The sequence below is a fragment of the Hyperoodon ampullatus genome (assembly GCF_949752795.1).
Source record: "Hyperoodon ampullatus genome assembly, chromosome: 4".
NCBI classification, from domain to species: domain Eukaryota; kingdom Metazoa; phylum Chordata; class Mammalia; order Artiodactyla; family Ziphiidae; genus Hyperoodon; species Hyperoodon ampullatus.
In genome coordinates this window covers 134,922,128-134,935,136 of record NC_136917.1, presented here as the reverse complement: position 1 = coordinate 134,935,136, position 13,009 = coordinate 134,922,128, and the positions used below count along the sequence as shown (strand labels likewise).

Below are 13,009 nucleotides of genomic sequence, written 5' to 3'. Positions count from 1 at the left end.
GTTTAAGTCCTTTGTTCATTTTTGAATTGAGTTGGTTGTTGTTTTGTTGTTGAGTTTAACTAGTTCTCTATATATTCTGCATACACCTTGTCACATAAGTGATTTGCAGATATTTTCTCCAGACCATTTCTTTTCCTTACTAAATTACATTCCATTGTATGGTTCTACCACAGTTCACCAGTTTACCTATTGAAGATGACATCTTGGTGGTTTCCAGTTTTTGGCAATTATGAATAAAGCTGTGATAAACATTCTTGTGCAGATTTTGTGTGGACATATGATTTCAGTTCAATTGGGTAAACCCTAGTAACACAGTTGCTGGATTGTATGTTGAGACTGTTTAGCTTGGTACAAAGCTGCCAAACTGTCTTCTAAAGTGGCTCTACATACCATTTTGCATTCCTACCAGCGTGAATGAGATGTCTTCTTGCTCCACATGCTTATCAGTATTTGGTGTCAGTTTTTTGGATTTTAGTTATTCTAATTACTATGTAGTGGCATCTCATTTTTGTCTTAATTTTCAATTCCCTGATGACATATGATGTTGAGGCACTTTCATATGCTTCTTTGCCATCTATATATCTTCTTTGGTGAGGTGTCTGTTCAGGTCTTTTGCTCCCTTTTGATTGGGTTTTCTTACTGTTGGAATTTTAAGAGTTCTTTATATATTGTAAATAAAAGTTATTTATCGGATATGTGTTTTGCAAATGTTTTTTCCCACTCTGTGCTTGTCTTTTCATTCCTTAAAGTGTCTTTCACGGCTTCCCTGGTGGTGCAGTGGTTAAGAATCCGCCTGCCAATACAGGGGATACGGGTTCAAGCCCTGGTCCGGGAAGATCTCACATGCCGTGGAGCAACTAAGCCGGTGCGCCACAACTACTGAGTCCACATGCTGCAACTACTGAAGCCCGTGTGCCTAGAGCCCGTGCTCTGCAACAAGAGAAGCCACTGCAATGAGAAGCCTGCGCACCACAATGAAGAGTGGCCCCCACTTACTGCAACTAGAGAAAGCCCACATGTAGCAACGAAGACGCAATGCAGCCAAAAATAAATAAATAAAATAAGTAAATTTATTATTTTATTTTATTTTATTTTTGCGGTACACGGACCTCTCACTGTTGTGGCCTCTCCCGTTGCGGAGCACAGGCTCCGGACGCGCAGGCTCAGCGGCCATGGCTCACGGGTCCAGCCGCTCCGCGGCATGTGGGATCTTCCTGGACCGGGGCATGAACCCATGTCCCTTGCATCGGCAGGCAGACTCTTAACCACTGCGCCACCAGGGAAGCCCAAGCAGAAGCTTTTAATTTTAATGAAGTATAAGTCATCTCTTTTTTCTTTCATGGATTGTGCTTTTGGTATTGTGTATAAAAACTCAGCACCAAACCAAGGTCACCTAGACTTTTCTCTTATGTTCTAGAAGTTTGATAATTTTGTTTCCTACATTTAGATCTCTGATCTGTTTTTGAGTTAATTTTTGTAAAAGGTGTAAGGTCGGTGTGTAGATTCTTTTTTTTTGCATGTGGCAGTGTTCCAGTTCCACTTATTAAAAAGATTGTCTTTTTTCCATTGGATTGCCTTTGCTTCTTTCCCAAAGATCAGTTGACTGTATTTGAGTAGTCTATTTCTGTGCTGTCAGTTGTGTTTCATTGATCTATTTGTCTGTTCTTTTGCCAGTACTACATTGTTTTGATTACTGATGTGTGTAGTGAATCTGAGGTCAGTGTCAGTCCTCTGACTTTGTTATTCTTTTACAGTATCATGCTGACTATTTTGGGTCTTTTGTCCTTCTATATGAATTTAGAATCAGCTTTGTGATATCCTCAAAATAACATTTTGGATTCTTGATTTGGATGTGCTGGTCTGTAGATAAACTTGGGGAGGACTGACATCTTAACAATATTGAGTCTTCCTATCCATAAACATGGAATAGCCCTTCATTTATTAGATGTTTTGTGATTTCTTTCCTCAGAGTTTTTTAGTATTCTTCATATAGATGTTTTGTTAGACTTACCCCTATATGTTATGTATTTTTCGGTGCTAATGTAAATGATACTGTGTTTTTTGCTGGTTATATAGGAAAGCAGTTGATTTTTGTATGTTAACATTGTATCCTGCAAATTGCTATTACAATTACTTCCAGGTGTTTTTTTGTCCATTCTTCTGGATTTTTCTATATAGACAATGATGTCATCTGCAAACTAGGACAGTTTAATTTGTTTCTTCCTAATAGGCATACTTTTCATTTCATTTTCTTGTTCTGTTGCTTTAGCTAGAACTTCTATACAATGTTTTTGTTTGTTTGTTCGTTTGTTTGTTTTTTGCGGTACGCGGGCCTCTCACAGTTGTGGCCGCTCCAGACGCGCAGGCCCAGCGGCCATGGCTCAAGGGCCCAGCTGCTCGGCAGCATGTTGGACCCTCCCCGACCGGGGCATGAACCAGTGTCCCCTGCATCGGCAGGCAGACTCCCAACCACTGTGCCACCAGGGAAGCTCCCTGCAGTAAGATTTGATTGCTGTTAGCATGGTATCAATATATCTTCTTCCATCTCTTTATGTTTAATCTGTCTGTGTCTTTATATTTAAAATGGGTTTCTTTCCGGAAGCATATAGTTCGGTCCTGGGTTTTTTTCATCACTGTGACATATTTTCTCTTCTAGTTGGTGTTTAGACCATTCTCATTAAAGGTGATTAGCAACATAGTTGGTATTAATGTCTACTATATTCATATCCTGTGCTTTACTCCTCCATTTTTGGGGGTTATTTTTGTCTTGATTCCTAAGAATCCTTTATTCTAGATATTAGTCTTTTATTTACTCTGTGTATTATACTTATTATCTCTGATATTTCCTTTATTTTAATTTAGTGTGTAGTGCCTTCTGTTGTTCAGAAGTTATTTTTCTTTCACAGTTTGTGGATATTGTGTCTTGATTAAAAAACTCTTGGGCTTCCCTGGTGGCGCAGTGGTTGAGAGTCTGCCTGCCGATGCAGACGACACGGGTTTGTGCCCCGGTCCGGGAAGATCCCACATGCCGCGGAGCGGCTGGGCCCGTGGGCCATGGCTGCTGGGCCTGCGCGTCCGGAGCCTGTGCTCCGCAACGGGAGAGGCCACAACAGTGAGAGGCCCGCGTACCGCAAAAAAAAAAAAAAAAAAAAAAGAAAACTCTTGTGTTTTATCCAGTAATTACACTAAAAACTCTTGTGTTTTATCCAGTAATTACACACACAACACAATGTGTGTGTGTGTGTATTAATCCATCTGGAATTCCTTGGTGTATGCTGTAACTATTTTATAAGAGTATTGAAACATTTTTCTTCCGTGAAAGGATAGCCAGTTGTCTCAGTATCATTTACTGAATATTCTAGCTTTTCACCACTGATAAGTGAAATTGCACTTATATAGTAAATTTACAGATCTATGTAATTTGTTTTTGTACTCTGATCTGAACTATTTATTTGATCTATGTGTCTTTGCCTGTGCTAATACCATGATATTTTAATTACTGTAGCACATTAATTGGAAAGGCAAATCCTGCCTTATACAGGCATACCTTGTTTTATTGTGCTTCACTTTATTGTGCTTTGCAGGTACTGCATTTTTTTTTTTACAAATTGAAGGTTTGTGGGAACCCTGTATTGAGTCTGTCAGCACCATTTTCCAACAGCATTTGCTCATTTTGTGTCTCTGTGTCACTTCTGGTAATTCTCGCAATATTTCAAACTCTTTTATTATTACATTTTTTATGGTGATCAGTGATCTTTGATTTACTATTGCAAAAAGATTATGATTTGCTGAAGGCTCAGATGATGGTTGCACTTTTTAGCAATAAAGTTATTTTAAAATAAAGGTATGTACTTTTTTAAAAAAAGATACAATGCTATTGCACACTTAATAGATCACAGTGTAGTATAAATATAACTATTATATGCTCTGGGACACCAAAACATTTGTGACTTGCTTTATTGCTATATTTGCTTTATTGCAGTAGTCTGGAACTGAACCTGTAATATCTCTGAGATACGCCTGTAGTTGGTTTTCAAAATTGTCTTGGTTATTTTTGTGAATTTTTTCTTCCTGATAAGGATCATCTAATTTTATAAAAATTCTGCTAGGATGTTTATTATTAATATATTTAATCTGTTGATAACAACTGACATCTTTATGGTAAATTAGCTTCCAGTTATTTACAAGACATGACAAAGTACAGCAACTCAATTCCTTCCTTTAAGGCGTTCCAAACCAGTAAAGTTATTCTTTAATGGCCAGTGTAGCTCAATGATTTGACCTTCCTAAATATGAACTTTTTTTTTTAAATTTAAATTTATTTATTTATTTATTTATTTATTTATTTATTTATGGCTGTGTTGGGTCTTCCTTTCTGTGCTAGGGCTTCCTCTAGTTGCGGCGAGTGGGGGCCACTCTTCATCGCGGTGCGCAGGCCTCTCACTGTCGCGGCCTTCTCTTGTTGCGGAGCACAGGCTCCAGACGTGCAGGCTCAGTAGCTGTGGCGCACGGGCTTAGTTGCTCCGTGGCATGTGGGATCTTCCCAGACCAGGGCTCGAACCCGTGTCACCTGCATTGGCAGGCAGATTCTCAACAACTGTGCCACCAGGGAAGCCCCTAAATATGAACTTTTCACATATATTTGTTGTGTTTTGTAATATAATTATCATCACCATGACATCTATATCTCTTATTCTCTTTGTTTTAAGCTCATGTATATTTATTTTGATATCCTGTTGGTATAAACTTGGGTATATTTCTTTCTCCTTTACATTTTCCATCATGCCCTCCAGTTTCTTTGTTACCACCCTATGAAACCTTGCCCACATTCTCCTCCTTATTACTCTTCAGTTCCATTCCAAAGTCTGGTATGTGAGCATAATTCTTCTTATCCCTCTTGCACAAAACTCCTTAGTCTGTTGGATGACTCTCAAAGGATTACTTTAAGGTTTTGGCTTGAGCTGTGTCCAGAGGCACAACAGCTATAAGATCCTGCTACAAGTTCTACCTGGCTCAGAAGAAAGGGAAAATATCTATGAGCAGGATATTATAATTTTTACTGACTTGACCAGTTGAACATTTTAAGATAATATTAGGTACTTAGGTAAAGATAAGAAGTTATTGCAATAAATCTGATTTAGAATTAAATAACTAATTTGTGAATAGATTATAAACTGTCATCACTGTTATTTCCACTGCATTAACTAAATTTATAGGATCTTTGCCTTTCCTTTTACTCTATATATTTTCCCATGGGCTTTCTCTAGTTGTGGCAAGCGGGGGCTACTCTTTTTTTGCGATGCAAGGGCTTCTCATTACAGTAGCTTCTCTCGTGGAGCACAGGCTCTAGGTGCATGGGCTTCAGTAGTTGTGGCATGTGGGCTCTGTAGTTGTGGCACATGGCCTTAGCTGCTCCGCGGCATGTGGGATCTTCCCGGACCAGGGCTCGAACTCGTGTTCCCTGCATTGGCAGGTGGATTCTTAACCACTGCGCCACCAGGGAAGCCCTTGACCTCCCATCTTTATTTTTTCTGTTAACAATTAGTTCTTTCTTGCTTCTGTCTAGTGAGTACAGTGTGATGAAGACAGTTTAAATTTTCTCTATAGATTCAAGATTTTGAAGAGCTTTAAGATCATCAACTTGAAGGTGACTGACCCAAATATCAACATATTTTAAGCCTGAGATAGTTATTGTGGTACAAAGTATATGGATATATTATTATCTTATTATTTCTGCTAGAACTTCTAGTAATATTTCCTTATGTTTTAGTATGGAACTGAACACTTTCTGATTTAATGTGAATTTGGGTTAATTCAGTTTGCGGTAAATTGACAACAAGCATAATTGGTTTTAGTCAAAAGGCTGAGGATTCATTGATTCATTAATAATTTTTATAGGATTAGGAATTTTACTTTGTAAGTCCAGCAGATCATTTCTGGTCCCTAGAAGTTACTGGTTTAATTTTAATGTTTATAAAACCATATTCAGTTATTTGTAGGGATGTTTTTGTTATCTATAGTTGAACACAAACTACCCCAATATTCAGTTGCTTGAAACAGCAACAGTCATTTGTTTTACTCAGAAATCTGAAATTTGGGCAGGGCTTGGCAGGGAAGGTTATCTCTGCTGCAGGTAGTGTCTGCTGGGATGGCTCAACTTGGGCTAGAGGATTCATGTCTAATAGCTCACCCACTTGGCTAGCAAAGTGGTATTGGCTGTTGATTCCTCTTCACATGGGTCTTTGTGGGGCAGGCTGGACTTCCTCACAACATGGTGGCTGGGTTCCAAGAGACAGTATCCCAAGAAACAATGTTCTAAGAGACAAGAAGTGGAAACTGTTAGTTTTTTAAGGTGTGAGCCTGGAAACACGCATAGCCTCACTTCCGTATTATATTGATCAAGGTGTCACAGGACTAGATTCTAGGAATAGGGCACATAGACCTCCAGCCCCTCATGGGAAGGAGGAGTGTCAAAGGAATTTGGAGCCATGTTTTAAAACTGCTACAATAATATGGGAGTTTTACTATTCTTAGTTGATAAAGTTAATTTGCTTCAAGAGGAGAGTAGTTAGTGTTAGTATTTGGAGTCAGCAATATGATTCTTATTCAGATACTATTTTCTAGTGCAAATGATTTCTTTTTATCTTTTCACCATTAAGACTTTTTGAAGAGTATATTTTGAAGTATTAAAAACAGTATTTGCAAGACATCTATGTAGAAAACCACAAAACTTTGATGAAAAAAAATCAAAGAAGATCCTGATAAATATACATGGATAGGAAGATTCAATATTGTTAAAATGTCATTTCCTCCCAACTTGATGTATAGATTCAGCACAGTTCCAATCAAAACCCCAGCAAGCTCCTTTGTGGATGTCAAGAAACTGATTATATACTGGAAGGCAAAAGACCCAAAATATTCACTATAATAGTGAAGAAGAATAACAAAGAGGACTGACACTAACTGACTTCAAGATTTAGTATACAGCTGCAATAATCAAGACAGTGGTCAGCAAATAAATCAATGGATAGAATTGATAGTCCAGAAATAGACTAGTCAAAGATAGGTAACTGATCTTGGAGGAAGGAGCAAAGGTAATCCAGTGGAGAAAAGATAATCTTTTTAATAAGTGGAACTGGAACATAACCACATGCCAAAAAAAAAAAAAAAAAAAAAGAATCTACACATTGACCTTACACCTTTCACAAAAATTAACTCAGAATGGATCATGGATCTAAATGTAAGACACAAAACTATCAAACTTCTAGAACATAATAACATAAGAGAAAATCTAGGTACCTTGGTTTGGTGCTGAGTTTTAGGTACAACATCAAAAACACCATCCATGAAAGAAAAATATAGATGAGTTGGACTTCATTAAAATTAAAAGCTTCTGCTCTTTGAAAGACACTTTAAGAGAAAGAAAAGCACAGAGTTGGAGACAATATTTGCAAAACACATCTGATAAATAATTTTTATCTACAATATACAAAGAATTCAAAATTCAACAATAAGGAAAAAAATCAATTTAAAAATAGGCAAAAGATCTGAACAGATACCTCACTAAAGAAGATATGTAAATGGAAAATAAGCATATGAAAAGGTGCCTCAACATCATATGTCATTAGGGAATTGAAAATTAAAACAACAATGAGATGCCACTACACACCTATTAAAATAGGTAAAATCCAAGAAACTGACAATACCAAACACTTGTGAGAATGAAGAGAACAGGAAGACTCATTTGTTGCTGGTGGGAATGCAAAATGGAACACCCACAGTGTGGCAGTTTTTTACAAAGCTAAGCATAGTCTTAACATATAAGCCATGAGTTGTGTTCCTAGGTATTTACCCAAAGAGTTGCAAACTTATGTCCTCACAAAAACTGCATGTGAATATCTTTAGCAGAAACAATCCAAATGTTCATCATGAAATTAATGGATAAACAAATGTGTATATGCTTTTGAAAATTGTAACTCCTTAGATTTTTAAAGAAAATCAGATTATGAGTTGAGTAGTTATTCCATAGCATTTTCATAGGGGATTATTAAAACAAACTAGAACTATAATCAGTTCCACTTATTAGAATCACATAGACTCTTCAGTAGAAAAAAAGAGGAACAAGTCCTCATTTTACACATTTACAAAAATGAAATCGAGATGCAGACGTTAAGTGATTTGCTCATAGACACAACAGTAAGTAGTAAAATTCAGAGTTAGAAATAAGATCTCTTAATATCCATTTCCAGGATACCTCATTGTCTTACAGGAAACATACAAAAAAACTAAATAGAATAAATTGTTTGTATACTCTAATAATAATTGATTAGTAACAGTCACAGCCCTCATAGTTTATCCTTTGGGCTCAGAATTAAGATTGACACTTAAGAAACTTGGAAATGTGAACAGACCAGTTAAAACAAATGGGTGGATAGCAAGGCAAGTTCATGAAGCAAACAAAATTTCTAAGTTTCTCAAAAATGGGTACTAGGGACTTCCCTGGTGGTCCAGTGGTAAAGAATCCACTTTCCAATGCAGGGGACATGGGTTTGATCCCTCGTCTGGGAATTAAGATCCCACGTGCCGCAGGGCAACTAAGCTCGTGCGCCACAACTACTGAGCTCATGCGCCTCAATGAGAGAGCCCACCTGCTGCAAGCTACAGAGCCCATGCGCCCTGGAGCCTGCACACTGCAACTAGAGAAGAGAAAACCCGCACGCCACAACTAGAGAGAAGACTGTGCGCCATAACAAAGAGCCTGTGCGTGGAGACAAAAGATCCCGCAGGCCTCAATGAAGATCCCGTGTGCTACAACTAAGACCCAATGCAGCCAAAAAAAAAAAAGGGAAATAAATAGCAAAATAAAATTAGCATTTATTTACTAATCATTACATATTAGTCATTTCTGTATGTACACTTAACTTCCTAGTATTATGATACATGACCCAATAAAATATGATTATTAATATTTGTTGGCTGTTGCTAATAATGCTGCTATGAATATTACAAATATCTGTTTGAGTCCCTCCTTTCAGTTATTTTGGGTATATACCCATAAGTGGAATTGCTGGATCACATGTTAATTCTGTTTAGTTTTTTTTAGGAATTGCCATACTGTTTTCCACAGCAACTGCATTTTACATTCCCACCAGCAATGCAGAAGGGTTCCAACTTCTCCATATTTCACCAATGCTTATTTTTTTGTAACCATCCTAATGGGTATGAAGTGATATCTCATTGTGGGTTTGACTTGCATTTCCCTAGTGATTAGTAATGTTGAGCATCTTTTCATGTGCTTATTGGTTATTTGTAGATCTTTAGATAAATGTGGCTTCAAATTCTTTTCCCATTTGTAATTGGGTTGTTTGTTTTTTTTCTTGTTTGACTCCCTCCTTTGAAACTCATTATTCCTATGTACCAATTTATAGGAGCTCTTTTACCTTTTTTTTTTTTTTTTTTGGCCCTGTTGCACAGCTTGTGGGATAAAACCTGGGACCCCAGCCGTGAAAGCACTGAATCCTAACCACTGGACCGCCAGAGAATTCCCTACCTATTTTGGATATTGATCCTTTACTGTTTTGTGTTGTAAAGATTTCTTGTTTGTTACCTGTCTTATTCTTAATTTATCGTATTTTGGTTTAGAAGTTTTTTTGTAGTAGCTTCTGTCACTTTTTACTTTATGCTTTCTAGGTTTTATATTTTGTTTAGTAACGTTTTTATACTCTAATATGACTAAAAATATTTTCTTTACTTCTTCCACCTCACTGTTGTGGTGTTCTGTACAGGCTAATAAACAAAAAGATATTTGCTATATAGTTCACATTTAATCTAAAATTAACTGTAGATTATATTTTGTAGGTATAATTAATTAAATGCTGCGTTCATAATTGACTCTAGATCTCTGTTGCTACCTTAACTATCTAGAATTGGAGGAAAATTTTTCTCCACATCTGAGGGTTTTTTTTTTTTGCGGTACGCAGGCCTCTCACTGTTGTGGCCTCTCCCATTGCAGAGCACAGGCTCCGTACGCACAGGCTCAGCGGCCATGGCTCATGGGCCCAGCCGCTCTGCGTCATGTGGGATCCTCCCGGACCAGGGCATGAACCCGTGTCCCCTGAGTCGGCAGGCTGACTCTCAACCACTGCACCACCAGGGAAGCCCATGAGGCTTGTTTTTTAAGAATTGCTGTCTCTGTGTTTCAGGAGTAGCTACTTAGCACATGACTTAATATATATAACCCATATGCACATATATATACATATACCTATATACATTGTGTGTTTTTTACTTAGGCAAATTTTTCTGAAATAAATTATATGTGAATATATTGTTTCAAATACTAAATAAGAATTTCTACTTATAATTTCTTTGCATTCTAGCCTATCTTTTTCTTACAAAATATTTTTATTTTTAACTCTTCTGGTTATATTATTTTACTTAACATCTTTGTCTTTTATTGTGTTGCATTTTACATACAGGCTGATAAAAATATAAGCATAATTTTGCATCTGTGTATTTGTTTATAATAGTTATCTGTTTACACAAAATGACATACAGCTTCATTCTTATGATTAGTTGGAGATCAATCTAAAATTATTAAAATATATCTACCATTAAAGTATATATACTTTAACATTTTAAAAAATTTACTTTGGGCGCTTCCCTGGTGGTGCAGTGGTTGAGAGTCCGCCTGCCGATGCAGGGAATACGGGTTCGTGTCCCGGTCCGGGAAGATCCCACATGCCGTGGAGCGGCTGGGCCTGTGAGCCATGGCCGTTGAGCCTGCGCGTCCGGAGCCTGTGCTTCGCAACGGGAGAGGCCACAGCAGTGAGAGGCCCACGTACCGCCCAAAAAAAAAAAAAAAAATTTACTTTGGGTTACAACTAATGTACAATAAGATTTTAACATACAATTTAAAAGAAAATTGTTTAAATCAATCAAACCTACTGTATAATTTTAAATTATACAGTTCGTGAATTACAGAGTTTTAATCTAATTTCCACTATTTTGATCTAACACTTCTATTCATTAGAGGAATTAGGTAGTTCCATTTTCTTGAAATATAGCTATATTTTCTTTTCCTTTTAAAATATTTATTTATTTATTTAATTTATTTGGCTGTGTCGGGTTTTAGTTGTGGCATGAGGGATCTTTCGTTGCAGTGTGTGGGCTTTGTGTGCAGAGTGGGGGCTCTAGAGCATGCGGGTTCAGTAGTTGTGGTGCGTGGGCTCTCTAGTTGTGGTGTGTGAACTCAGTAGTTGTGGCCCACTGGCTCTAGAGCACGTGGGCTCAGTGGTTGTGGTGTGTGGGCTTAGTTGCCCTGCGGTATGTGGGATCTTAGTTCCCCGACCAGGGATCGAAGCCACGTCCCCTGCATTGGAAGGCAGATTCTTACCCACTGGACCACGAGGGAAGTCCCTACATTTTCTAATACTTCTAATATTTCAAGTTTTCCTGAGTTCCCTTATCATTGCCTCACTTTTTTCTTGCAATATATGGATTTAGTTATAAATACTCAAAATGTTCTTATTGTCATATTATTGCTCTTAGTGATTTCCAGAGTAAATAGATTTTAAAAGGTACTTAATTATACTTCTTTAGTATTATAACAACTAGAACATATATTTTAACTGTTTGTATAAATAATTTAAAATAATATCCATGTAGGTGTATTTTGTGTGGATATATTTCTGAGCAAGGTATTTATAGTGATAATGAATTGTATTAATTAGGGGAAATAATTGATATTTTAAAAAAATATATGTTCATGAAACAAAGCCTTTTGTATTATGAGTTATCTTTATGTTATTAGTAGGTAGATTTTCTATAAAGCTGTGTACAGTATAGCTATTGAAAGTTGAACATTTGGCATGAAGTTTTGCATGAATTATTGGTGATTATATTGCATTAAATAAAAGAATTGAATACTCTATATTCAGTTGGTTTGGAAACTCAAGTCAATTGTGTATACTAACTTACTTTCTAAAGAGAAATCTACATAGGATAGTTTAATATTTTGGAAAATTCTAAAATGCTAAATTGTCACAATCATCGATGGCTATTGCATTCATTAGTATAAACTACAGTGTGTACATGAAATAAAAAAAATCTGTTAGCTTTTCATAATTTCCTTGGGGTGAGAGTGGGACCATGCTAATACAAAGGAGTTAGATTCTGTGCTGATTTTATTTCTGACTTAATATTTCTATTTCAGCTATTCAGACTTTATTCAATTCTGTGAATGGGTCACAGGATTAAACCAATAACATTGGTTTAAATGATCATGCAAATCATTCTTCTTTAAACTTTTGTTTTGAAATTAGAGTGAAGGAACTTTTTGTTAACATTATGTAATTAAATTCTACAGCTTTTACTTTAGTCCATTAAGAATATGATGGAGATTTTTCTTTTTCTTTCTGATGCCATCATTTAGGAATCAGCATTCCAGAAGTGTTGATATAGCTTTGCATTTTTCTTCCTTGTAATGACAAACTAGCCAGTGTGCATTCATAGAGAGCAGAACAGTTCTTGTCACTGGCGGCCCTTCTATGACAGAGAGCCTATAGACTGCCATAAAGTACAGCCTGTTGTGAACTGTCAAGTGAGAGTCTGCCAAAAACTCAGCAGACAGAACTAATTGGGGAGAAAAAGGATTTTTGTGCCCTCTTCTATTTCTTTCTATTCTTTTTGTTTTATAAGACAGATAACTGTTAAAGTAGCTGGTTTCTGTAAGATTTGTCTGCCTCTCTTTTCTCATTGCATGGATCACTTTTTAACTTAAAGTCTTTCACTGCAGGTCGCTGAGCACTTCCACATGGAGGTTGGCACAGGACCAAACTCGAGACACGCAACTCATAACGGTTGATGAAAAATTGGTAAGAATTCTCTACTATACACTGCTAGGATTCTGCCTTCAGGGTTATTTTTGTACAACAGATTTTTCAGATGGTGTTCTGGGTTCTTCTAGGAAAAGTGTATATAAATTTTAAGAAGAAATAATCATTACAAA

At 36.8% G+C, this 13,009-nt stretch overlaps 1 protein-coding gene across 1 annotated transcript in view; it reads left to right on the top strand.

The window, feature by feature from the left end:
• The window catches only part of NDUFS4 (NADH:ubiquinone oxidoreductase subunit S4), a 119,602-nt gene that overhangs the window by 31,209 nt on the left and 75,384 nt on the right, over positions 1-13,009 (top strand). The window contains exon 2 of the mRNA XM_079702311.1: positions 12,797-12,875. Coding sequence (XP_079558437.1) covers positions 12,797-12,875 — 79 coding nt within the window. The remainder of the gene's footprint in view (positions 1-12,796; positions 12,876-13,009) is intronic.